General features: G+C 44.7%; 2 protein-coding genes across 2 annotated transcripts; one reads left to right on the top strand and one right to left on the bottom strand.

The window, feature by feature from the left end:
- The first annotated feature begins 23 nt into the window (after window positions 1-23).
- LOC127905962 (uncharacterized) lies at window positions 24-2,880 on the top strand. Its single transcript, XM_052487950.1, has 3 exons — window positions 24-1,868; window positions 2,170-2,378; window positions 2,542-2,880. The coding sequence occupies exons 1-3, from the start codon at window positions 24-26 to the stop codon at window positions 2,615-2,617; spliced, it is 2,130 nt and encodes a 709-aa protein (XP_052343910.1). The 3' UTR covers window positions 2,618-2,880.
- A 362-nt stretch (window positions 2,881-3,242) lies between these two features.
- Window positions 3,243-23,016, bottom strand: LOC118364827 (synaptic vesicle membrane protein VAT-1 homolog). The gene is made up of 6 exons (XM_035746570.2): window positions 22,326-23,016; window positions 19,152-19,359; window positions 15,911-16,081; window positions 14,982-15,071; window positions 14,328-14,569; window positions 3,243-6,240 (listed from the first exon to the last, which is right to left on the bottom strand). The coding sequence occupies exons 1-6, from the start codon at window positions 22,761-22,763 to the stop codon at window positions 6,046-6,048; spliced, it is 1,344 nt and encodes a 447-aa protein (XP_035602463.1). The 5' UTR covers window positions 22,764-23,016; the 3' UTR covers window positions 3,243-6,045.
- Between the last annotated feature and the right edge of the window lie 2,300 nt (window positions 23,017-25,316).

Genomic DNA, 25,316 nt, shown 5'->3' with positions numbered 1-25,316 from the left:
CTGTGAGGAGCAAAGAATTCAAAATGGCGGCCACATTTGGGAGAACTATGGGTTCTGAGACACTTAAAGATGATGAGACTTGGTCCAGCTTGGGTGACGTAAAGGCTGCTGAGGATCACCAGACAAATAGTTTCCTGTCCACAAAACTCATTGGAACGAACGACCAGAAATTTGGTCGTGGACCAATTTCAGGGATTACGAGTCAGAAGGTTGAAATGTCAAGTTTTGGTCCAAGGGATCTCCATGAAGACACCCTCTTCAAAAGGTATGAACCATCGTCCACTGCTTCCTTGTCTAGTAAACCCCCTCTGAACTTGGCACAAAACAATGAAACCAGACCCACAAAAGCAGCAAACTTTAGTGGATTCCAGGGCTACTCAATGGATGATATGGACATGTCTGTGGACAGGGCGGTTCCAACTGGCGTAGTCCAACAATCCAAGTCAATTTCCACTCTGAGACGGTCCAACAGTTTCTCAGGGCAGGTTAGGACTAAACAAGTCAGAAAGGACAGCAGCTCTGCTGTAGACCTGTTTGGAAAGACCAAAGGAGGCAAAACTACCAGTCACCCAGAGACTAGGCAAGTCTTCAGTGTAGAGCTGGTGGTGCCCACAACTCAATGGTTATACATAAAGGAGGTTTTCCACATACTGCTAGAGGAAGTAACCTCTGACCTGCAGATGACGGAGAAAAAAACATTAAATGAGGTCGTCCTCCATCTGAGAGGGAAAGATCCAGCCAACGTCTGGATGTGTCAGCAGGTGCTGAAAGAGCAGATTGCCAAGGTCGCCGAGGACTTCTCCACCCATGAGCTGTTGTTAACACAGCTGGGTGTGTCAGACTCGAAGAATGAGACAGTGGAGGTGTTATGCACCACTGTGAGAGAGACATGGGAGAAAGTGAAAATCATTCCAATGCCAAATACTAAGAGCATTTTAATCTTTGGTCCAAACCTGGATTGCATGGAGGCGATGTCTTTTCTAAAAAAGATGCTTAACTTTGGGACACAGGGGGAACAGACCATGGAAGAGAGACCCATTGATCTTAAGAAACCATCTTCTGATTCTGCATCCAACGCTGACATAAACTCCTCAGCAGCACATCAGAGCTCTGCCAGTAGTGACAAACAAGACCAGGAGACCACCTCTGCAAACAACATCGCTTCATCAGGGAGCTTGGAGGGAGTCAGCCAATCAGATGTGAAGAAAGTGCCTGTTTTGAAGCTTCGGTTAGGAGCATCTGGTCTCCTGGATGAAAAGAGTTTCAGGACAATCAGTGCTCCCTATAAAGCAGAGGGGTCACTAAGAGTTACAGAAGGAAATGATGGTGCATCACCATTACCAGAGCACAGTGCTCAGAGGTTGACAGGGCCAAAGCCTGAGGAAAGCCAGATACCTAGCAGTAGGGAACTGCAGACCCAAAAGGACCATAGCGAAGGAAATGCCGGTTTGTCCTGTATATGTGGAACCGCAGGGGCATCTGTATCTTGGACGGCTGATGGAAAAGCCATGTGCCCGTCATGCGTGGAATGTGCAAAGTCTCATGCAGTGAATCCACAAAGCGCCACCGCAAAACATTACGGGGCAAGCCGGTCCAATGAGAAACAAGATGTGAAAGACACCGAGGTGAAGGCCAGTCTATCTTGTGTAGGTGGAACCACTGGGGAATCTGTGTCTATGACTGCTTGTGGCGGCGCCTTGTGCCAGAATCACATCCATCCCGACTGTAAAGTACGTCCTAAATCTCAGGAAGGTGTCGTGGGCATCCGAGGGACCATGACCCGCAGTGAGATGTCCATCAGTCTGGTTGGGTACAACAAGGATACAACGCTGAAGATAACCTACAACATTCCGGATGGCATCCAAGGGGTAAGGTCTAACCTTTGAGAATTGGGAATTGTTCAAAGGGATTGGAAATGACAGTTTGCTTAGGCTACACTTTTATATCACACATATTCATTACTGCCGAAATGTTTCATGTTACAATAGCTCTTGATTTGAATCCACCTGATATATAGCCACATGTGATCAACACTGAGATCATCAGTCGAGAGGCATTAAAGAATCCTATTGACAGTCGTACAAAAGCGTTATGTCTAGAGTGTGTAGATGAGGTCTAACCTATAGATGTGTGTTGCCTCCTCGTGATCTACATACCACCTCTGTGCAGAAAGGTCATCCAAACCCTGGGGGGTCTTTCCAAGGGGGCACGTTCCATGCCTTCCTGCCTCTGAATGAAACGACTCTCAAGCTTCTGCCATGCCTCCAACGTGCCTTTCATCGAGGCCTCACCTTCAACGTGAGAGTAGGGGACACTAGGGATTGTGTGACCTGGGGTAGCATCCCACACAAGACCAGCATCGAGGGAGGGATTTCCAGGTGAGGTTTTTGTCCAATGTACAGTATGAAAACTATGACATTGAGATATGAAACTAATTTCAACTATAGTGGCAGTGCCATAATCCAAGATTCTTACCCTGGTAGAAGATGAGTTGAAATAGGTTTAGTAGATTGTGGTCCTAAATAAGTCTCCCCTCTATAGGAATGGATACCCAGACTCAAGATATCTCAAATGCTTAGCTGAGGCACTGAGGTCTCATGGCATCGAGGAGGGCTGAAAAACTGCAATGGATCAAGACATGAGAAAAAACTCAAACGGAGCGAAGAGCGCTTTAAAAATGTAATCATTAATTATTTTTGCTGTACATTCTCCTATGTAGACACTAAAGTTATATAACAAAAAAAAGTAAGGTTCACAATATATATTGTTCTATGAAAAATAGTCACAATCAGGAAATGTTCATGATAATGCCTATGTAGACACTAATGTTGAACACATACTGTATATTGGTTGACTCAAATGATTAAAATACAGATATCAGTTCAGATGTCATTTGCCTCTCTTTTCCAGCTAGAGTTCCACTTTAAAATCGGAGTTGTTTGGTGGTGACACTTGGATTATACCGGTCTACTGATCAGAAAAAAAAGTACCTACAAAATCTACCACAAACAGAGCAAACCAAAAAGATCCCCAAAGAATGCTTTACGCTGACTCGGTCATGCTTTCCACCGCTCCAGTATCGCATCTACACAGAATAACTCAAGGACTGTGTGCAGTACTGTTACTGAAGTGCAAGGGGAGCAATTGGCCTGTATTTGAGATTGTCCGGAATCCCAAGCAGCATACTGTAATATAGGACAGCTCAGGGCGTGAAAGCACAAAGAAAATCGACATAGCCTAGATAAGCCCGTTTGTCATTTTTGGAATGCAATTTATTCATTTCAGAAAACATGTAGAGTACAACACAGGTAAGGCACAGGGCAAAATGTCAGGAAAGCGTCACCAGTTCATGTGGACTGGTGAAAGTGGTGAAAACACAGGTTCAAGCACGGCAGAGGGTTTCAATCAAAGACTTCAAATACATCAAACAAAAAAAAACACAAACCACTTGTAAAGTTAAGTCGTGTCATATTAAGTGCTCGGGTACGTCCGTCGGTGCTTTTTGGATGAAGCAAAAATAGGCAAACAAATATGGGGATTTGAGCAACAAAAGTATGACAACAACAAACCGCTGGCTCTGAACAATGCAAATCAGCGTTTCAGTATGATTCAGGTTTCAGAATGGGTGGAAACACCTGCAGGGTCATAAGGACTCCTGGGGGAAATCAGATACTCAGATTCCCAGTCCCAATTCCTTCCAGAAAATCCCAGCCATGTCTTAGCTCATACCTCATTCATTCTAATGCCAGGAAAGAAGGAAAACGACACAAACCCAACCTTTCCATTTTCACTTCTGACAGAGGGGAAACATTGCAAATGGACAAAAACAAACTCGAATCATAGACACATTCCTAAACAAAAGTTTACATATTCATTTGAATTGTTTAACGTGAAAATAAAGAGATGGGAATGCTCTCCGGAGAGAGAGAGAGAGAGAGAGAGAGAGAGAGAGAGAGAGAGAGAGAGAGAGAATATTAGTGGAGAGTAGGAGTGGAGAGTAGGAGTGGAATGTGTGGTGGCGTGGTTTTGGGACGGGGAGAAGAGGAAGCTTCCTTTCACTGCTGCGTCGGGTTACCGCCACAGCTGGAAAAAACATCTGCTTCCTCTTATATTAACCATTTGGAGTTTTGAAAGCAGAGTGGAATTAGAGCCCCGTTTTGTATTTGCAAACTGGATTTAGTCCGAACAGAATTTGAAGGGGGTGATACAGTAGAAAGAATGGTCATGGGAATCGAACCCCAGTCTCCAGGTTCGGTATACATCTGCAAGCAGCTGGGTGTGTCAACACTAGACCGTGAGCTCGGCAAGACCATTTGGAGTCATTCATGAAAGCCATAAGATACGGATCCAATGTTATGAAATGAAACACAGTGAGAATTCACCATGAAAACACAGGGGGGAAATGGAAATTCCCTTATACAAATTCTGCAGATCAAGTGTTCTATTTGCGAATGTGTCATATGATATTTTGGCCACAGATAATAGCGAATGATATCGGCCTATTCGCTGCAGATCATCGTAGAATACAACATCAAGGCACCAACGAGGAAGTGTCCAGAGAGCAAGCACTATTTTGTTGATGCAAAAGTCAAGTGTGTTCCCATGTTCTCCTGTTTCTTAAGTCAGATCAACTTGACTGGTCTGGAGGAAGGCTGGGAGCAAATCCTTGAGAATACACAGTTACAAACTGGGATTGTTTATATACTTAATATAAAAAGTATATTAAGTATATAATAAGTGTATTCCTATTCTACTTTTCCTACTGAAGAGGCACTGTTCAACATTGAGAGCCGTGCGACGATAATCACAAAACGAAAGCAGTGTTGACAAGAAAAGCTTGTGCCAAACATTTTTTTTGTTTGTTTTACCACAAGGTCACCGGGACATTGTTTAATCAAGAACAAATCAAACAGTTTGACAAGGTGAAGGAAGAGGCCCTGTTCTTCCTTCTTTTTCTGTGATACATGGGCAAAGGGGAAAGTTGGTGTTTCATTTGGCACACTAGGTCAGGACAAAAAGCAACACTCCATCTAATAAACGACACTTAAACACGGGTCTCGTAGTACTCTCAAAGTGGCCACGAAGTCAGCGACAATTTACATATTCAAATATGACATGAAGACATCGAAAGAGAATTTTGGCAAAGCACAATTCAAACAACAACATCAAACCTATATATCACTCAGAAACGCTCACATGCACACACACACACACACACACACACACACGCAAGCACGCACACGCACACACACACTTTCCATAATTCACTAATGCAAAATACTGACACATTTTCGTTTAAAAGCTTGACCTCCAATTCATATAACAATACGGTGTCTGCCTGCTGAATCAAGAAGAGCATGCAATTCAACTTGTAGGGAGACACAGCACAGTAAAGGGTTCGACATTGGTGACTCATGAAGTGTTGCGAATGGGGCACTTTTTCCTTTGAAACATAAGGCCTTGGAACATACTGGAAACATAGCAACGTGTCTGAGAAGCTATTTTACAAGCAACACGACTCAGTCACTAGTGTCAGTAGGACAAGACCACCATACACATTTGCCCCTAAGCGCAGTTCTAAGTGCAGCTTATCCTAGCCCTGTCAAACGGAGACTCGGCGATGTGCCGTTGGCACGAGTAGCAAGGGAAAGCCAGCGATGTCGCAGATGAGCACGCTGCGAGACGACGCACTCACACAGAGCATCTGTGCACGTGCACGGCTTACGCTTCAGTCTCCGACGTTAGTATAGCTGTTTGACAACAACTGCGTAGAAATCAGCCTCGCCTTGTGCTCGTTGTTGTTGCTGAAGTCGGCCTGATACGGCTGTTTACTTTGTGTTTCGCAGAATCTACATTTGAACCGAAAGTGGGTTCAAAAAAAAAAAAGAACATCTTAGATCAGCACTTAGGGGCAACTTCACCTCACACGTATAAACAGATAGAAACACTGAGGCAATGGTCGATTTCTGAGACATGGACTGAGGAGTAGAGAAGGCCAATGATGAAGTGCTCAAGTCTACTGCTCACACACATACTCTCCCTTTCTCAATTCTCCTCTCTCTTGACCTCTTCTGTGCCGGTCTCCATCTTATTCTCATCCTTTTCCTCCTCTTTCTTGTCCTCTGTCTCTGCTGGCTCAGGGTTGGACTCAGGCTTTTCCTCCTCTTTCTTTGGCTCCGGGAGCAGAATCACCTTGCCGATGTTGTTGCGCTCGTGCATACGCCTCATCGCGTCACCCACCTGATGGAGTGACAGAGAAAAGAGAGATGGCAGGCAGACAGAAAGGTTGAAATACAGATCGACAAACCAACCAACTGAAAGAGAGAGAGAGAGAGAGAGAGGGATAGAGAGGGGGAGAGGGATAGAGAGGGGGAGAGAGATAGAGAGGGGGAGAGGGATAGAGAGGGGGAGAGGGAGAGAGAGGGGGAAAGAGAAAGAGAGGGGGAGAGGGAGAGAGAGGGGGAGAGGGAGCGAGAGGGGGAGAGGGATAGAGAGGGGGAGAGGGAGAGAGAGGGAGAGAGAGGGGGAGAGGGATAGAGAGGGGGAGAGGGATAGAGAGGGAGAGAGAGGGGGAGAGGGAGAGAGGGATAGAGAGGGGAGAGGGAGAGAGAGAGAGAGAGGGGAGAGGGAGAGAGAGGGAGAGAGAGGGGAGAGGGATAGAGACGGGGAGAGGGAGAGATGGGGGAGAGAGGGGGAGGGAGAGAGAGGGGGAGAGGGAGAGAGGGATAGAGAGGGGGAGATGGATAGAGAGGGGGAGAGGGATAGAGAGGGGGAGAGGGATAGAGAGGGGGAGAAGGAGAGAGAGGCTCTTCTTTTTTTTTGCTCCTGTGCAAAAGTTGGATGTTCAGGATCCAGTTTATTTCCCATTTGTAATAACACATTGGAAATCTGCATCAAACCCTCTCCTTTTACCAAGCTCAGATAATGACATCTTCTCTGTCCGTCATATGAATACTGAAAGGGTTTGTCCCTATTTAATTGGAACTGCACACACACACAAGTGCCTCTCTGACTCCACTGCCCCTGCTCTCTCCGCTCACCACCCACCCCACCCCACGGCAACTCAAACAAAGCTTCCCCTAACAACCGACGCCACGGCAACCATGGCCGGTCACCTAGCAACTGCCGGCATCAGACCCATATCAGCCGAGGGGGGGCTGAGAATTGCAGTGAGTCTGACACGTCAGACAGTGTAAACAGGAAGGGGAGGGAGGGAGGAAGGGGAGGGAGGAAGGCTAGGGTGGATAGCAAAGAGCTAATATCTGTGGGGAGACTGCTGTCAAAACAGTTTCAATGAATGTCAAACATTGATTTCATTATTATTATTAATATGCAAGGAACTATTGGAAATGTCATGAAAATGTCACACAGAAAATGAGCCTAGCCTCTACTGGATTAGTTGTAACAACAGTATGTAACATCACACGTACTACAAATAGCGAGTCTGTTAGTCTGGCGTAAATAGGCTACATGCCAGTTGCAATAGACACAAAGTTTCATAGGAAGGTTAGATTAAATATTAAATTAATTTGACCAATCCTATGACTATTCCATTCATTCACTCCTTTCAAAAGGAGTCGGATACCATACCGGCTTCCAGGCAGTCGCATAGCAACAAGAGGTCTAGCTATACACCAGTCATATTTCCTGTCACACAGAGGCACCCTCTAAACAATCTAACCTTTGACGCCAAGCCTTCTGACCAATCAGAAGGGGGTCAAGTGGATAGGAGCGGGGGGGAAGAGACGTTTCCCATCCTCTCTGGAAAGGCTTTCAACCGTCGCAATGAAAACCACAGGGGTGGCGAATACTAAGTAAACAAAACAGTTGGTCTACAATGAAATTGTTGTAAACAGAATTGGGATTTGAAAATACCCCCACCTCTTCCTCCCGCCCCCCTCTCGCATACCCTCTCTGCCTCCCACACAGTCTATGTCCAACCCTGTTGAGCAGAAATATCAGACATTACTAAAGAAGCAGGAGAGCTAGGTGTAAACATAGCCTTTCAAGGCAGTGGAAGGAGGAGTGCAAGCCTCTGGAGGGATTATATGAAAGCAATACAGAAATATTAAAAATCGCCACCAGGGGGCAGCCGGAAGCAGTGTTTGTATACAATGCAGTACCCCACCAACATTGTACCTTAGACTGCAGGTCCACTGGGCGCCAGTTCAGGTAGATTATGTAGACTACATGCAGGCTACAGCAGAATTCGTATTTGGATTATAATAAATTGACATATTTTGTAGGGTCTAAGATGTATTGTTCGTTAGGGAAAATAAATGGTTTTAATATGTTCAAGGCAAGCAATAGGCAGAATAAATGATTGGTGGCTCAGTGCCTGTGTGATCCAGCGGTTACAGCCACGACAGTTTAGCAAAGGAAATCTCCCCTACTTTAAGGGCCATCCACACCAAAGACCATAACTATATATTGGCAAATTACACATAGCCTAACTATAAAACGTGGGCGAGCATCCCCACTGGAGGAAAGTTGATGGTTTTACAGTAGGCCTACATCTGTCAATCAACTGATGGCCAAATCGGCTATCAACTCAGAAACACAAACAGGAGCCTATTGTCGGTTTTCACACCATTCATCACGTGACAATGGATAGGCTAACGGGGAGCCTACAGAATGTATTGGAATATAATCAAATAACAAGGGGCTTATTGCAACCATCAATGGCACTAGATTATCGCCAGCTGATGCCTCGTTAAACCATCAATACCCGCTAAATTCATAAACACATCTGATCTTCAATTGTAACCATTATTGGCCACCTCATTATGTCCTTGTTACCTTAGTCCTGCTTGCAACCAAAGTCTCAAGATATGTTCGCCCTCTGGTTGATATTATCACCCGAAACAACTTGATTCATCGATTTGCAAGCATTACGTATTGTAGAAATAAACTATTTACTTGTTTACGATGGCAAATCTACTGTGGAAAATGTCCAACACTTTGTATGAATGGAAACTAATGTCGGTGTAACCTAGTGTTAGTATTTAATTTGTTCCAATTTATGTTATCCATGAAATATAACTGTCTTTAAAATAAAATTATTTGGTATGGTCATTTCTTTTCAAGGTCGGGGGTAAAATATCCTTGGACTTTCTATAATTACTTAAAATGTGTAACTAAACCAAGACAATCCGGGATTTAGTTACCCAGAAGGGTGTGGACCGGAATCGAACACATACTGACAGCGGCCCTAATCCCCACAACACCCCAGGCCACGATTGAAATCAATTTTGACAGTTCATTCGTAACCTTAGGTTCGCCAGAAACCTTAAGATGTCCACTTTTTCGATAATATATATCCGAAATGCATATATAAATGCATTTCGGATACAACTTCACACTTGTCGTAGTGGGGTGTATGTCGTAGTGGAGATCGATATATATATTGTGTTAGTTACTAAACTATATACGCCGACGGTTGTTGATGTGTATGGCTGCATTTCAGATACATTTTTTGTACACCTGAATATTGCAGTAATATGATATATAGGCTTACAGCAGCAGTAGGACATTTATTCATATTCATTCTGGTGCGTTTAGCATTTGAGCGAGCGAGGGAGGATGATTTTGATAGCTGGCACTGGCCCGAATGACTCGATTTCCCCCACATGGAGAGAAAGAGAAATGCGGATTTCCAGTGAATGTATCTAAATCACGAGGTTCATTGAATTTCCGGATGCGCTGGAAAATGTACCACAGCAAAAGTGATACAATTAAGATCCGAAATCTGTATGTCAACTCTGTGAGACTACAGCAATCCATGAAATACTACGTTCTCTGCGTCTGCTACGGAGGAGCCCCCGAGCCACAAATATATACTATATCCGTTATTGATGTCACTTGTTAAATCAACTTCTATCAGTGTAGGTGAAGGGCAGGAGACAGGTTAAAGAATGAATTTGAAGTCGGAAGTTTACATACAGTTTAGCCAAATACATTTAAAATCAGTTTTTCAATTCCTGGCATTTAATCTGAGTAAATATTCCCTGTTTTAGGTCAATTAGGATCACCACTTTACTTTAAGAATGTGAAATGTCAGAATAATAGTATAGAGAATGATTTATTTCAGCTTTTATTTCTTTCATCACATTCCCAGTGGGTCAGAAGTTTACATACACTCAATTAGTATTTGGTAGTATTGGCTTTAAATAGTTTAACTTGGGTCAAACTTTTCTGGTAGCCTTCCACAAGCTTCCCACAATAAGTTGGGAGGATTTTGGCCCATTCCTCCTGATAGAACTGGTGTAACTGAGTCAGGTTTGTAGGCCTCCTTGCTCGCACACGCTTTTTCAGTTCTACCCACATATTTTCTATAGGATTGAGGTCAGGGCTTTGTGATGGCCACTCCAATACCTTGACTTTGTTGTCCTTAAGCCATTTTGCCACAACTCTGGAAGTATGCTTGGGGTCATTATCCATTTGGAAGACCCATTTGCGACCAAGCTTTAACTTCCTGACTGATGTCTTGAGATGTTGCTTCAAAATGCCCACAAAAATTCCCTTCCTCATGATGCCATCTATTTTGTGAAGTGCATCAGTCCCTCCTGCATCAAAGCACCCACACAACATGATGCTGCCAACCCCGTGCTTCACGGTTGGGATGGTGTTCTTAGGCTTGCATGCCTCCCCTCCCCTAGCTCTCACCCTCCGATCCAACAGGTCCCAGACGTGCTCAATGGGATTCAGATCCGGGTTCTTCGCTGGCCTTGGCAGAACACTGACATTTCTGTCTTGCAGGAAATCACGCACAGAACAAGCAGTATGGCTGGTGGCATTGTCATTCCTGGAGGGTCATGTCAGGATGAGCCTGCAGGAAGGGTACCACATGAGGGAGGAGGATATCTTCCCTATAACGCACAGCGTTGAGATTGCCTGCAATGACAACAATCTCAGTCCGATGATGCTGTGACACACGGCCCCAGACCATGACGGACCCTCCACCTCCAAATCGATCCCGCTCCAGAGTACAGGCCTCGGTGTAACGCTCATTCCTTCAACGATAACGCGATTCCGACCATCCCCCCCGGTGAGACAAAACAGCAACTTGTCAGTGAAGAGTACTTTTTGCCAGTCCTGTCTGGTCCAGCGACGGTGGGTTTGTGCCCACAGGCACACCGGTGATGTCTGGTGAGGACCTGCCTTACAACAGGCCTATTTTTACTTTTTTCTACATTATAGAATAACAGTGAAGACATGGAATCATGTAGTAACGAAAAAAGTGTTAAGCAAATCAAAATATATTTTATATTTGAGATTCTTCAAAGTAGCCACCCTTTGCCTTGATGACAGCTTCGAACACTCTTGAAATCAAATCAATGTTTGTTTTTTTTGTCGATGTTTTTGCGGGTGTTGCGAAATTCTTGTGTTTCTATCTCCAACAGTGCAGTAATATCTAACAAATTTCACAACAATACACACAAATCTAAAGTAAAGGAATGGAATTAATAATATATACATATTTCGGCGAACAACGTCAGAGCGGCATAGACTAAGATACAGTAGAAAAGGATAGAATACAGTATGTACATATGAGATGAGTAATGTCGTGTTCCATTATTAAAGTGGCCAGTGATGATTTCAAGTCTATATATGGCAGCAGCCTCTAATGTGCTAGTGATGGCTATTTAACAGTCTGATAGCCTTGAGATAGTCGCTATTTTTCAGTCTCTAGGTCACAGCTTTGATGCACCTGTACTGACATCGCTTTCTGGATGATAGCAGGGCGATCACGCAGTCGTTCGGGTGGTTGTTGTCCTTGATGATTTTTTTGGCCTTCCTGTGACATCGGGTGCTGTAGGTGTCCTGGAGGGCAGGTAGTTTGCCCCCGGTGATGCAATGGGCAGACTGCGCTACTCTCTGGAGAGCTCTGCGGTTACGGGCGGTGATACAGCCCAACAGGATGCTCTAAATTGTGCATCTGTAAAAGTTGGTGAGGGTTTTAGGTGCCAAGCCAAATTTCTTTATCCTCCTGAGGTTGAAGAGTCACTGTTGTGCCGCCTTCACCACACTGTCTGTGTGGGTGTACCATTTCAATTTGTCAGTGATGTGTACACCGAGGAACTTGAAGCTTTACACCTTCTCCACCGTGGTCCTGTCGATGTGGATAGGGGGTGCTCCCTCTGCTGTTTCCTGAAGTCCACGATCAGCTCTTTTGTTTTGTTGATGTTGGGTGAGAGGTTATTTTTCTGGCACCACACTCCCAGGGCCCTCACCTCCTCCCTGTAGGCTGTCTCGTCATTGTTGGTAATTAGGCCCACTACTGTTGTGTCGTTTGCAAACTTGATGATTGAGTTGGAGGCATGCGTGGCTAGGCAGTCATGTTTGAACAGGGAACACAGGAGGAGGCTGAGCACGCATCCGTGTGGGGCCCCAGTGTTGAGGATCAGAAAAGTGGAGGTGTTTCCTACCAACACCACCCGGGGGTTGGCCCGTCAGGAAGTCCAGGACCCAGTTGCACAGGGCGGGGTTCAGACCGAGGGCCTCGAACTTAATGATAAGCTTAGAGGGTACTATGGTGTTGAATGCTGAGCTTTAGTTTGGGATGCTGAGATGGTTTGGGATGAGTTGGACCGCAGAGTGAAGGAAAAGCAGCCAACAAGTGGTCAGCATATGTGGGAACTCCTTCAAGACTGTTGGAAAAGCATTCCTCGAGAAGCTGGTTGAGAGAATGCCAAGAGTGTGCAAAGCTGTCATCAAGGCAAAGGGTGGCTACTTTGAAGAATCTAAAATCTTAAATATATTTTGATTTGTTTAACACTTTTTTTGATTACGACATGATTCCACATGTGCTATTTCATAGTTTTAATGTCTTCACTATTATTCTACAATAGAGAAAATGGGATAGGCATTCTCTCAACCAGCTTCATGAGGTCGTCACCTGGAATGCATTTCAATTAACCGGTGTTCTTTAATTTGTGGAATTTCTGTTGTGACAAGGTAGGGATGGTATACAGAATATAGCCCTATTTGGTAAAATACTAAGTCCATATTATGGCAAGAACAGCACAAATAAGCAAAGAGAAACAACAGTCCATCATTACCTTAAGACATGAAGGTCAGTCAATCTGGAAAATTTCTTCAAGTGCAGTCACAAAACCATAAAGCGCGATGATGAAACTGGCACTAATGAGGACCGCCACAGGAAAGGAAGACTCAAGAGTTACCTCTGCTGCGCAGGATAAGTTCATTACAGTTACCAGCCTCAGAAATTGCAGCCCAAATAAATGCTTCACTTAGTTCAAGTAACAGACACATCTCAACATCAACTGTTCAGAGGAAACTGCGCGAATCAGGCCTTCATGGTCGAATTGTTGCAAAGAAACCACTACTAAAGAACACCAAAAGAAGAAGACACTTGCTTGGGCCAAGAAACATGAGCAATGGACATTAGATCGGTGGAAATCCATCCTTTTATCTGGTGAGTCCAAATTTTAGATTTTTGGTTCCAACCGCCGTGTCTTTGTGAGGCGCGGAGTAGGTGAACGGATGATCTCTGTATGTGTGGTTCCCACCGTGAAGCATAGAGGAGGAGGTGGGATGGTGTGGGGGTGCTTTGCTGGTGACACTGTCTGTGATTTATTTAGAATTCAAGGCACACTTAACCAGCATGGCTACCACAGCATTCTGCAACGATACGTCATCCCATCTGGTTTGCGATTAGTGGGACTATCATTTGTTTTTCAACAGGACAATGACCCAACACACCTCCAGGCTGTGCAAGGGCTATTTGACCATGGAGAGTGATCAGATGACCTGGCCTCCACAACCAATTGAAATTATTTGGGATGTGTTGGACCACAGAGTGAAGGAAAAGCAGCCAACAAGTGCTCAGCATATGTGGGAACTTCTTCAAGACTGTTGGAAAAGCATTTATCATTAAGCTAGTTGAGAGAATGCCAAGAGTGTGCAAAGCTGTCATCAATGCAAAGGGTGGCTACTTTGAAGAATCTAAAATGTATTTTGATTTGTTTAACACTTTTTTGGTTACTACATGATTCCATTTGTGTTATTTCATAGTTATTATTATTATTCTACTATTAGAAAATAGTATTGACATTCTCTCAACCAGCTTCATGAGGTAAACTTGAATGAGTAGGTCTGTCCAAAATTTTACCTGGTACTGTATACTGTATATAATGCATAGCCACTGAGCTACTCATAGATATTCACTGCACCTGTGTACACACACACACACACACACACACACACACACACACACACACACACACACACACACACACACACACACACACACACACACACACACACACACACACACACACACACACACACACACACACACCCACCTGTTCAAAGTGGTAGGTGGAGTCAATGCGGGGCTTGATCTTTCCCTGGGTATAGAGTTCCAGTAGGCGGGTCATGGTCTGGGTGATGAGCTCCTCCTCATCACTCAGGTAGCCCAGATGGAAGCCACACACAGCCTTGTTGGCATGCATCAGCCTCAGGGTGTTGATGGTGAATTGGTTGTACCAGGTCTTGGCTACCGCCAATAGGTTCTTCTTCTGACCCGTCACACAGTTGGCTGCACCTGGAAAATGGAGTCATGAAGTCACACATGGAGAGGACATTACCACCCTACCAGAAATGTGCATGTTAAAAAAGTGTTGTAAATATGATAATTACACAACCACACATTTGACACATTTTACAAATTGAATTGTAACACTTAAAAAATGCAAACACTTGAAAAGCTAGCTTGGAATGCATATTTTCCCCTCAATACATTTTAAATGTATTGGAAACAGGTTATCAAGTCATTTCACATACCATGGAACATGCTAGAAATGCAAATGGAATGTGTTAAATCTTCTATGAAATGTCCAGTAGGGAAGGGATGTAGTGGTACAGAAAAAGGTGGGTAAACACTGAGCGCCGGTTGAGATGACAGGAGGCGAGTAATGTTAAACGCTAATACAAACAACGGTAATTTAGTCTCTTACCAAACACTATGAGGGTGCCCATGGGCTTCAGCAAACTAAAGGCCTTTTGGGTGTCTGAGCCTCCCAGAGGGTCCAGGACAACGTCCAATCCTGAGGGAAAGAGACAGAAATGCCATTGGAAACTGATTTGCTCGAGTGGATCACTAGTACTGATCGAGAGGCTTGACATACAGTTTACATCGTATGCAATGATACACTACATAATCAAAAGTATGTGGACACCTACTCGTCGAACATCTCATTCCAAAATCACGGGCATTGAAATGGAGTTGGTCCCCTCTTTGCTGCTATAACAGCCTCCACTCTTCTGGGAAGGCCTTCCATTAGATGTTGGAACATTGCTGCGGGGGCTTCCATTCAGCCACAAGAGCATTAGTGAGGTTGGCCACTGATGTTGGGCGATTAGGCCTGGCTCGCAGTCGGCGTTCCAATTCAATCCAAAGTTGTTCGATGGGGTTGAGGTCAGGGATCTGTGCAGGCCAGTCAAGTTCTTGGTAATGCGACCCGTAACATAACTCATGCAATTGCGCACTGTGATTTTAGGCTGCTCGGCCATGGAAACCCATTTCATGAAGCTCCCTACGGAACAGTTCTTGTGCTGAAGTTGCTTCCAGAGGTAGTTTGGAATTCAGTAGTGAGTGTCGCAACCAAGGACAGACTATTTTTGCGCACTAAGCACTTCAGCACTCTGCAGTCCCATTCTGTGAACTTGTGTGGTCTGCCACTTCATGGCTGAGCCGTATACTTCAAAAAGGAGATGACAAAGGCACCTATCAGTGATGCTGATGATACCGCCCTTTAGCCTGGTCCCAGATCTATTTGCGTTGTCTTGCCAACTCATATGGTGATTGTCACACCAATAACCATAGGAGTTGGCAAGACAGTACAAACAGATCTTGGACCAGGTTGCATGTCCAATCCATCCTTACCCTTGGGGCTGATTTTACGGATCTCCTCAGCATAATCTCGTGTACGGTAGTCGATGGGGTGGGTGACGCCCCCCTGGCCGATGGTCTCGTGCTTGCTGGCCGACGCAGTTCCAAACACGGTCACGTCCTCCAGCAACTGACAGAGCTGGGTGGCAGCGATGCCCACACCACCTACAGTAGAGGGACATAAGGGGACAAGACACAGAGAGAGGCACGAGGGACGCATAAGCATGAGAGATACTGTAGGTAACATAGACGCAGGAGAATTGTGACAGAGGTGATTCCTGATGAAGGTGATTCGTGATGGAGGAGAAATTTAATAGAGTGGAGATGGGATAACGGAGAAGAGACGGGATGGGAATATGATAGAAGTGAAATCTAATGGATGAGAGATGCGATGGACACTTTGAGAGTTTGATTGAGCCAGCAGGTTTGGCACTTTTGGGACTTCAAATCAAAATCACATTTTATTGGTCGCATACACATATTTAGCTTTTCATTGGTTCCATTTTTCTAGGCAAGCTGAATCATGCTCAAATACAGTAGAAAGACTTCAAATGCTATTTGAACCCAGGTGTGGTGATTTGTGCCACGTACAAAAAAAGCCTCACTTGCAGTATTCTAGACATACTGTTCTGTCACAGGCAGGATGTAAGCTCGAAAAGCTTTTAGCAACCCTTTAAATTCTGTTTATCTGACACACTCTCCCCTTCATAGTGGTAAGGTGAGGCAACGACACATCTGCCACGCTGATTCTCAACACAGGGGCCCCTCAGGGGTGTGTGCTTAGTCCCCTCCTGTACTCCCTGTTCACCCACAACTGCATGGCCAAGCACGACTCCAGCACCTTCCTTAAGTTTGCCGACGACACAACGGTGGTAGGCCTGATCACCGACAATGATGAGACAGCCTATAGGGAAGAGGTCAGAGACCTTTCAGTGTGGTGCCAGGACAATAACCTCTCCCTCAAAGTGACCAAGACAAAGGAGATGATCGTGGACAACAGGAAAAGGAGGGCCGAGCCCGCACCCATTCACACTGAAGGGGCTGTAGTGGAGCAGGTCAAGAGCTTCAAATTACTTGGTGTCCACATCACCAACAAACTATCATGGTCCAAATACACCAAGACAGTTGTGAAAATGGGAACGACAATGCCTATTCCCCCTCAGGAGACTGAAAAGATTTGGCATGGGTCCTCAGATCCTCAAAAAGTTCTACAGCTGCACCATCGAGAGTGGTTGCTTCACCGCCTGATATGGCAACTGCTCGGCATCTGACCACAAGGCGCTACAGAGGGTAGTGCGTACTGCCCAATACATCACTGGGGCCAAGCTTCCTGCCACCCAGGACCTCTATACCAGGAAGGTCCTAAAAATTGTCAAAGACTCCAGCCACCCTAGTCATAGACTAATCTCTCTGCTACCGCACTGCAAACGGTACCGGAGCACCAACTCTAGGTCCAAAAGGCTCCTTAACAGCTTCTGGGGCGGCAGGGTAGCCTAGTGGTTAGAGTGTTGGACTAGTAACTGAAAGGTTGCAAGTTCAAATCCCTGAGCTGACAAGGTACAAAACAAAGATGGATAAGATAAGTAGGGTTTGGTTTATACTGTACTGCAGTGTTTCCTAAACTAGTGGTCACGGGCCCCATGTGGGGTCACCTGATTTGGAAATGAGGATGCGAGAGAAACCCCCCCCCCCCCAAAAAAATACAAATGCTTGGTTCATAGAACCGCGGTTATGTGAGTAACCTTTGAGCTCCGCTCTTAGATGTTGGAACAAACAGAACGGGTTCTGCCCCTGAACAGGTAGTTAACCCACTGTTCCTAGGCTGTCATTGAAAATAAGAATTTGTTCTTAACTGACTTGCCTAGTAAAATAAAGGTAAAAATAAAATAAAAATCTACCCCCAAGCCACCCAGATTATTTGCATTGACCCCCCCCTTTTTTTATGCTGCTGCTACTCGCTGTTTATTATCTACGCATAGTCGCTTTACCCCTACCTACAGTACATGCACATATTACTTCAATTACCTCAACTAACCTGTACCCCCGCACATTGACTCGGTACCGGTACCCCCTGTATAATCGCCTCGTTATTGTTATTTTATTGTATTACATTTAAGGGCTTGCAAGTTAGCATTTTACAGTAAGGTCTACACGGCGCATGTGACAAATATAATTGTATTTTATTTGATAGTGGATACTCAAAACACAACCCACTGGGCACAGACAGCAATTCAATATCTATTCCACGTTGGTTGAAGTGTGCCCTTTCGCATCACCACCGCCAGCTACTGTGCTCATAAAAATATTTCTGACACACTCCCGGACCTACAGCGTTACCGCCAGCACTAAGATTTACCATTGCGCTAAGTTTGGTAAAATAGAGCCCCTACTTTGTGTCTGTGTGTGTTCAAAAAAAGATAGAGTCCAATTTGTAGGAAGAAAACAGAAACCGTTCTGTTTGTTCCAACATCTAAGAGCGGAGCTCAAAGGTTACTCACATAACCGCGGTTCTATGAACCAAGCATTTGTATTTTTTTTGGGGGGGGGGGGGTTTCTCTCGCATCCTCATTTCCAAATCAGGTGACCCCACATGGGGCCCGTGACCACTAGTTTAGGAAACACTGCAGTACAGTATAAACCAAACCCTACTTATCTTATCCATCTTTGTTTTGTTTTTTTCAAGGCCATGAAGCTAAAAAAAACACGTGAAACGTTGAGTGTTACCAAAGCAACAGGATGATAACGATCTATATTGTCAGTTGGCTAAGGTGCTGCATGTCGTACAGTGTTATCCTCAGAGGTAAGAGGTGGCGTTGCCATGGAAATGGAGGCCTATTGTTCCAGGGTAAAAGGACAGGGGAGTCACTACAGACTTGTATGTCCACCTACGCTATATACTGTGCAGTCTCCCATTCTAAGGTCAAGGAAAGTATGTCAAAGCCGTGACTTAAGCCTCGTCAGTGGTGCAGATGAATGGCTATGTTATATAGTACTACTGTGGTTGTGAGGGGACATTCTGGGGCTGTGGAGTGTGTTTGTGGTGGGGAAAGGGGTACATTTTTATAGTATGTGTGTGTGACCTACGAGTGCCACTCGATGTATAATCAGTCACATTCCAATAAGTAAACATGAGCGTGTGTGTATGTTCGTAAGAATGTGTGTGTATGTGTACTTGTGTGAGTGTGTATGCGTTTGCTCCCTTGTGGGTGTGTGTGTGTGTCCACCACTACTGTACCTGCTGCCATGTGGATGAGGATGCTCTGTCCGGCCCTGACGTTGGCCATCTCAAAAAGCATCATGTAGGCCGTCAGGTAGTTGACGGGGAGGGCCGCCGCTTCCTCGAAGCTCATTGACTCAGGCATGATGAATGTTTGGCTAGCAGGCACAACCACCACCTCCTGCCACAGACCGTGACGACTCAACACCAACACACGGTCACCCACCTGAGAGAGGGACATTTCACATGGGTCACAAGTCACAACAAAATCCTAACAACTATTTGTTGAGTGGCAAAGTTTTCTGACTAAAATAATATTGTGGTGGTTGCCAACAGGAAGTTGCTTTCTTTTACGGTCCATGTGAATATTATGAACGAGAGGAGAAGATGTCTTTATTGAGATGCACTCCTGCAATAGCTGAATCTCCCATGTCAGAAGAGCACTGCTGACTTACTTGTTGCGGTCTTGCCCAACTCCTATGGTCATTGTCTAACAGATCTGGGACCAGGCAAGCCATAGACTTTTTATTTGTGTTTCGAAAGAGACCAAGAGGCGGAAGACGCAGGAAAGTCATCCAATCGGTCTCTGAATATTATAACATTTCCTGTTTGTGATTCCTCGAGATGTACGGGTTGCTTCTCTTCCTGCTGCTCACAAACACATGACAATAAAGTACTCATGACTCACAGATCACATTGTCACATTGCATTTTATGCGGTCACTGACCTCAAGGTCTGCACAAAGGGTGCATGACCAATTGAGACCTATCAGAACCTGCATGAAACTTCTATTTGAAAATATACCATTGTTCAGGACTATTCTGTGGAAGTGTTGGTTGAGTATTTCACAGAACCAGTCAATAACACATACCAGGACAGAATGAATAAAAAAGAAAAACAAGAGAACACGGAAAAAACAAACGCCACTGAGGAAAAGGTTCAAATGTGGGTGGGGCTTTATGCTCGAAAAGTGAATATGTCAACGGTTGACATCATTTGATCACTGACCAATCTGATCACACCATTACTGATCACATCTATCTGGTCTTTTTAGGATGGGCGAAGAGGATTCAACAAGGCTGAAGATTTTAAAACAGGGTCGTATTAATTTGTACCAAACGGATGAAAACTGACTGAAACAGAGGGGGACTAATTGGATTTGTCCAGTAAGAAACGCTGATTTCTGTTTTTTCATTGCAAGACATTTTAAAACATTGCAATGCTTGCCCTGATGAATACGACCCAAATCTGGTGTCTGTTTCAGCCCGGGAAATATCCCATGTGACCTCACCTGAAACAGCCACGCCCTCAGTCCACCTCTGGATAGCTTCACTGATTGGGCCAAAGCGGCCATTTGGACAAACGTCGATAAAACAGTGAGTTGTTGAGACCATGTTGGCCAAAAGACAAAAACTGAGCTCAGCATAAACAGAAACAGGAACAGGTCCAAGCCTAGGCTACTCCCAAAACAGACTCTAAAAGGCAGCAGCTGGGTTCTGCTTTTTTATTGTCCACAGATCGTGTAGCACTCTGACTCTAGGCTGTTGTTGTTGGTGGTGGTGGTGGTTAGGTGTCTTGGAACTAGAAGCACAAGAATTTCGCTACACTCGCATTAACATCTGCTAACCATGTGTTTGTGACCAATACAATTTGATTTGATTTGTGACCAATTGTGCAGAAAGAATGTGCTGTCCTTCTATAGGATTCTTCTAGCCATCTGTTTGGGGGAAGGGAGGGTGGAAAGGGGTGTGGCAAGGGGAGGAGAAGAAAATGAAGGGGGAGGAGAAGGAAATATCAAATGTAACTGACCATGTTTGTGGAACAGTGAAGGGTTATGATGTACTGTACAAACAGTACTTACTATATGGGTCTGACAGACAGACAGACAGACAGACAGACAGACAGACAGACAGACAGACAGACAGACAGACAGACAGACAGACAGACAGACAGACAGACAGACAGACAGACAGACAGACAGACAGACAGACAGACAGACAGACAGACAGACAGACAGACAGACAGACAGACAGACAGACAGACAGACAGACAGACAGACAGACAGACAGACAGACAGACAGACAGACAGACAGACAGACAGACAGACAGACAGACAGACAGACAGACAGACAGACAGACAGACAGACAGACAGACAGACAGACAGACAGACAGACAGACAGACAGACAGACAGACAGACAGACAGACAGACAGACAGACAGACAGACAGACAGACAGACAGACAGACAGACAGACAGACAGACAGACAGACAGACAGACAGACAGACAGACAGACAGACAGACAGACTCACACATATGCTCACCTTGCATATCGGCAAACAATTGCACACAAACACAGGGCCAAAACACACACACACGCACACGCCAAAGGAAATATTGCTGATATCAAAATATTATATCAGAGCCCTTCATCAAATAGATTGGGTCATGTCATTGCAGTGTTACGCACACATGAGTTGACAGCCCTTGGGGGAATTCTCTTATCACAGCATGGCAGTGTCAGTGTCATCACTCATTTCACATCTCCATCCCACTTCGGATATTCACAGTCTGGAAGTATCAGAGAGGGAACAAATGGAGACAGGGGAGAACCTGTTAACCCCAACCTCTGATTATCACTTCTCAACAGCTTCTTGGAGGTGTTATAACAAATCGAGATAGGGAGTAGGAAGACACACCAACTGACCACAGGATATGTGACTTTCATTGGGAAGACAGAATATGCTCACTGCTATTATAGTAGCCCAATATTTGATACTAAAATCAAGACAATAATGCAGCCAAGGATGAAAACAACTAAAAATGTTTATTATCTTGTAATAACGCTGTCATACAAAGACAGTTGTTTCAACCTTGTGACTGCATGAATAACTAACACAATGATATGAAGGCAGAAAGGAAGATATTAAAGAGATAAATCACGTAAAAGGAGCGCCCAAAATAGTGTTGTCATACTGCACTGTTAACCAAGATTTTGTGCACGCCTCCTCAATAAAATATTATAGCCTATATAACGGTTCTGTGCCTGGACAAAAAGGGCAACGTTTGATGTATTGATTGGGCGGGCCTCGCCCAATGAATTTGATTTGAATAGAAATGATGAGCAATAGGCTACCTACCATAAAGAAAGAAAGGCCTTGAAAGAAACACGATGCTATGTTTTTAGACTCACTTTTCTATCCGTCACCTCTTCCCCTAAGGCTTCAATCACGCCCGAGCATTCCATCCCGGGCGTGACGGGCGGCGACGGCAGCAGCTCATACATCCCCTGTCTCCCCAACAACTCGGCGAAGTTCAGACCACACGCCTTGACCCGCACCAGCACCTCTGCGTTTTTCAGGCTCGGCTTTCCCTTTTTCACCTGGAGCTTCACTTTGTCATAGCCTCCATAGCCCGTTAGGAACAAAGCACGGTAGCTGAAAACTTCCTCATCGGGCGCCACGGGCGCTCTGTCTGGGGTCGCCGCCGCAGGCTCGTCTGCTGGCTCTTCCGCGGGGGATGGCTCACACTCTTGGGCTGCCTCCGATGGAGGTTCCTCAGTAGGTGGCTTCTCTGTCTTCTCTTCTGCGGATTCTTGCTGCTGTCGTGCCGGTGCCTCTTCGCCAGACATGATCGGAATCACAAAAATAGCCTATTTTTTCCAATGCGCTTTTCTTTCTTTGGTAGTTCTGTTTCTCAGGTTTCCCCGATAGTCTAAAAAACACCTGACAGAAGTTGCAGTAAAATTGTATTTTTTTCGTAAACTAGCCTATTGCGGTGCACAATTCCACTGTAAAAAATATAGATTACAACAGGTAATACCAGGAGGGGATTTGAGTGCGTGCACCCTAGCCAGGAAAGTGGCAGATATTCTACTTGGCAATGGAGAGCAGTGCGCAGTCAGACGGGATGTGGCCACGGTTAAAGGGCGGAAAGTGGATTTTTAGTCAGAGGAGGGGAGCTAAAGCAAGAGGTCGGCGGAGCTCGCTTAGCAACAGGTGGCGTTGCCATCAAGGTGCATGGGGCTTACAGGCCTATGTCAACAGGGAAATAGAAAGGATGATGACCAAAATATAGCCTAGAGATAGGTATGCACTGGAGAACAATAATTTTCAAGAAGCTTAAACATTTTGGTCCAATTTTGCAATCTATTATTGATCTCAAGACATTCTCTGGCAACAACAATAGGCCTACTGCAGCAACAGGGGCACGTATTAAATTACATTGTGTAAAAATACTATTAGTGTCACGTTCTGACCATAGTTCTGTTATTTTATCTTTGTTTTAGTATGGTCAGGGGCGTGAGTTGGGTGGGCAGTCTATGTTTGTTTTTCTATGTTGGTTTTTGAGTTCGGACTAGTATGGTTCTCAATCAGAGGCAGCTGTCAATTGTTGTCCCAGATTGAGAATCATACTTAGGTAGCCTGGGTTTCAGTTTTGGGTTGTGGGTGTTTGTCTTCCGTGTCAATGTGTGTCGCCACACGGGACTGTTTCGTTCATTTCACGTTTATTGTTTTGTATTTCGTAGTGTTCAGTTTATGTCCTCCGATCCTTCTCGCTTCTCCTCCTCAGAAGAGGAGGACGAGGTTCCTTACAATTAGACCCAGTGTGGAACCATTGGCATAATGGAACCTGTAGTTGAGGGGTCCTAAAACTGCAAAAGGCAGTCATGAAAGTTTTTGTGTTGTCCCAGTCTGTGAAACAGGAAGTCACTAGGTGATAAAGATGTGGCCAAGGGGCATGGCAGGAAATGCCTGAGTTAATAGAGAGCCTGGCACTTGGAGGACAGGGCTGACATTTTTCACTTCCTACTCCTCTTGTTTGTAGGGTCTGATTGAGGGGCAAACAAGCAGCCTTAAAAAAAAATATTTAAAAAATTGCCCCAAAAAAGTTGAACCAGCTCACTTGCTTTTACATTATGGTATGACTATTATAATGTTCAATGTTTCTTTCAATGTTTTTTTTTTTAAAGAATATTTTCACCATATTAAAACTAATGTTCAGTTCAAATAACGGACAGACATAAATTAATCATTAATCACACAAAATAAACTACCTTCAGAAATGACTGTCAAAGCAAGAACATAACTAGGGGTTTGCAATGATGGTGACAATTTGGAGACATTTTTGGATTAAGTGGGTGAAAATTCAAAAGGCACTTGCACATTTGAGCTGTCTTTGTGGCAGGTGCATAGTAACAATTGAATAACAATGAGAGAAAAAAATAAGAAACCGACAGACACTGCTCTTGCGGGTATCAAATCAAATCAAATGTTATTGGTCACATACACACAGTTAGCAGATGTTAATGCGAGTGTAGCGAAATGCTTTATCTTTATTAACCAGGCTTTTGGGCTTAAAATGAGTAACAGTTCATTGTTGGGTTTCTAGGCCAGAAACAGTATTTTGGGAAAACACATGTTTAAGTTTAATTTCACTTCATTTAATATAACAGCAATTTAAATGTCATTATATGTGCACCATTTCTACTTAAAATGTCAAACAGACGCACAATGTGCTCGTGGAACGACCCAGTTGCTATAGGTCAGAAAGAGTGGGCAAAGGCGCAACACACACAAGCACGCGAAACTGACGACAGTGTGCTGCTAATAGTATAGCTCCTCCACTGCCCATGTCCCCATGGGGGCTCGAACCAGTAATCCTCTGCCCGCAAACACACTTGACCCCACGCCTTCAAACCGTTTGAGCCATTCGAAAAGTCTCAAATTTGGTAGCTCCACCAGCGACATGTCAAGCTAGCTGAGCTTTCGGCACATGCACACACCAACAACTTCATAGAAGAGTCCAATTTCTTAAGCTATAAAAACTATACAACACTAATGTAGGCTACTTATGAAATTAGACCCTCCCATAGGTGACCATGGTATGTGTACTATTATGTGTCCATAATACCTTTGTTTTTACAGGTGTGTGGGGGGAGAACGATGACATACACCATATATGAACAACCCTTCAAACTCGTGGCTTCTCAGCCACACCCGTTACTGACCGGTGTATAAAAATCAGGCACACAGGCATGCAATCTCCAGAGACAAACATTGGCAGTAGAATGGCCTTACTGAAGAGCTCAGTGACTTTCAACGTGGCACTGTCATAGGATGCCACCTTACAAACAAGTCAGTACGGCACATTTCTGCCCTATTTAGAACTGCCCCGGCCAACT

The sequence above is a fragment of the Oncorhynchus keta genome, chromosome 3 (genome assembly GCF_023373465.1).
Source record: "Oncorhynchus keta strain PuntledgeMale-10-30-2019 chromosome 3, Oket_V2, whole genome shotgun sequence".
Classification (NCBI taxonomy): Eukaryota; Metazoa; Chordata; class Actinopteri; order Salmoniformes; family Salmonidae; genus Oncorhynchus; species Oncorhynchus keta.
The sequence above is the reverse complement of the archived record's forward strand: the minus strand, read 5'-3'. Positions and strand labels throughout refer to the sequence as shown.

Bases quoted from the DNA above. Each gene is read 5' to 3' on its own strand.
- LOC127905962 (XM_052487950.1), top strand. From the start codon at position 24: ATGGCGGCCACATTTGGGAGAACTATGGGTTCTGAGACACTTAAAGAT. The intron at 1,869-2,169 runs GTAAGGTCTAAC...ACCTCTGTGCAG, and splicing joins TTCCGGATGGCATCCAAGGG to AAAGGTCATCCAAACCCTGG. The intron at 2,379-2,541 runs GTGAGGTTTTTG...TCCCCTCTATAG, and splicing joins ATCGAGGGAGGGATTTCCAG to GAATGGATACCCAGACTCAA.
- LOC118364827 (XM_035746570.2), bottom strand. From the start codon at position 22,763: ATGTCTGGCGAAGAGGCACCGGCACGACAGCAGCAAGAATCCGCAGAA. The intron at 16,082-19,151 runs GTACAGTAGTGG...CCTCTACTGTAG, and splicing joins CCTCATCCACATGGCAGCAG to GTGGTGTGGGCATCGCTGCC. The intron at 14,570-14,981 runs GTAAGAGACTAA...TCCATTTTCCAG, and splicing joins GGGCACCCTCATAGTGTTTG to GTGCAGCCAACTGTGTGACG.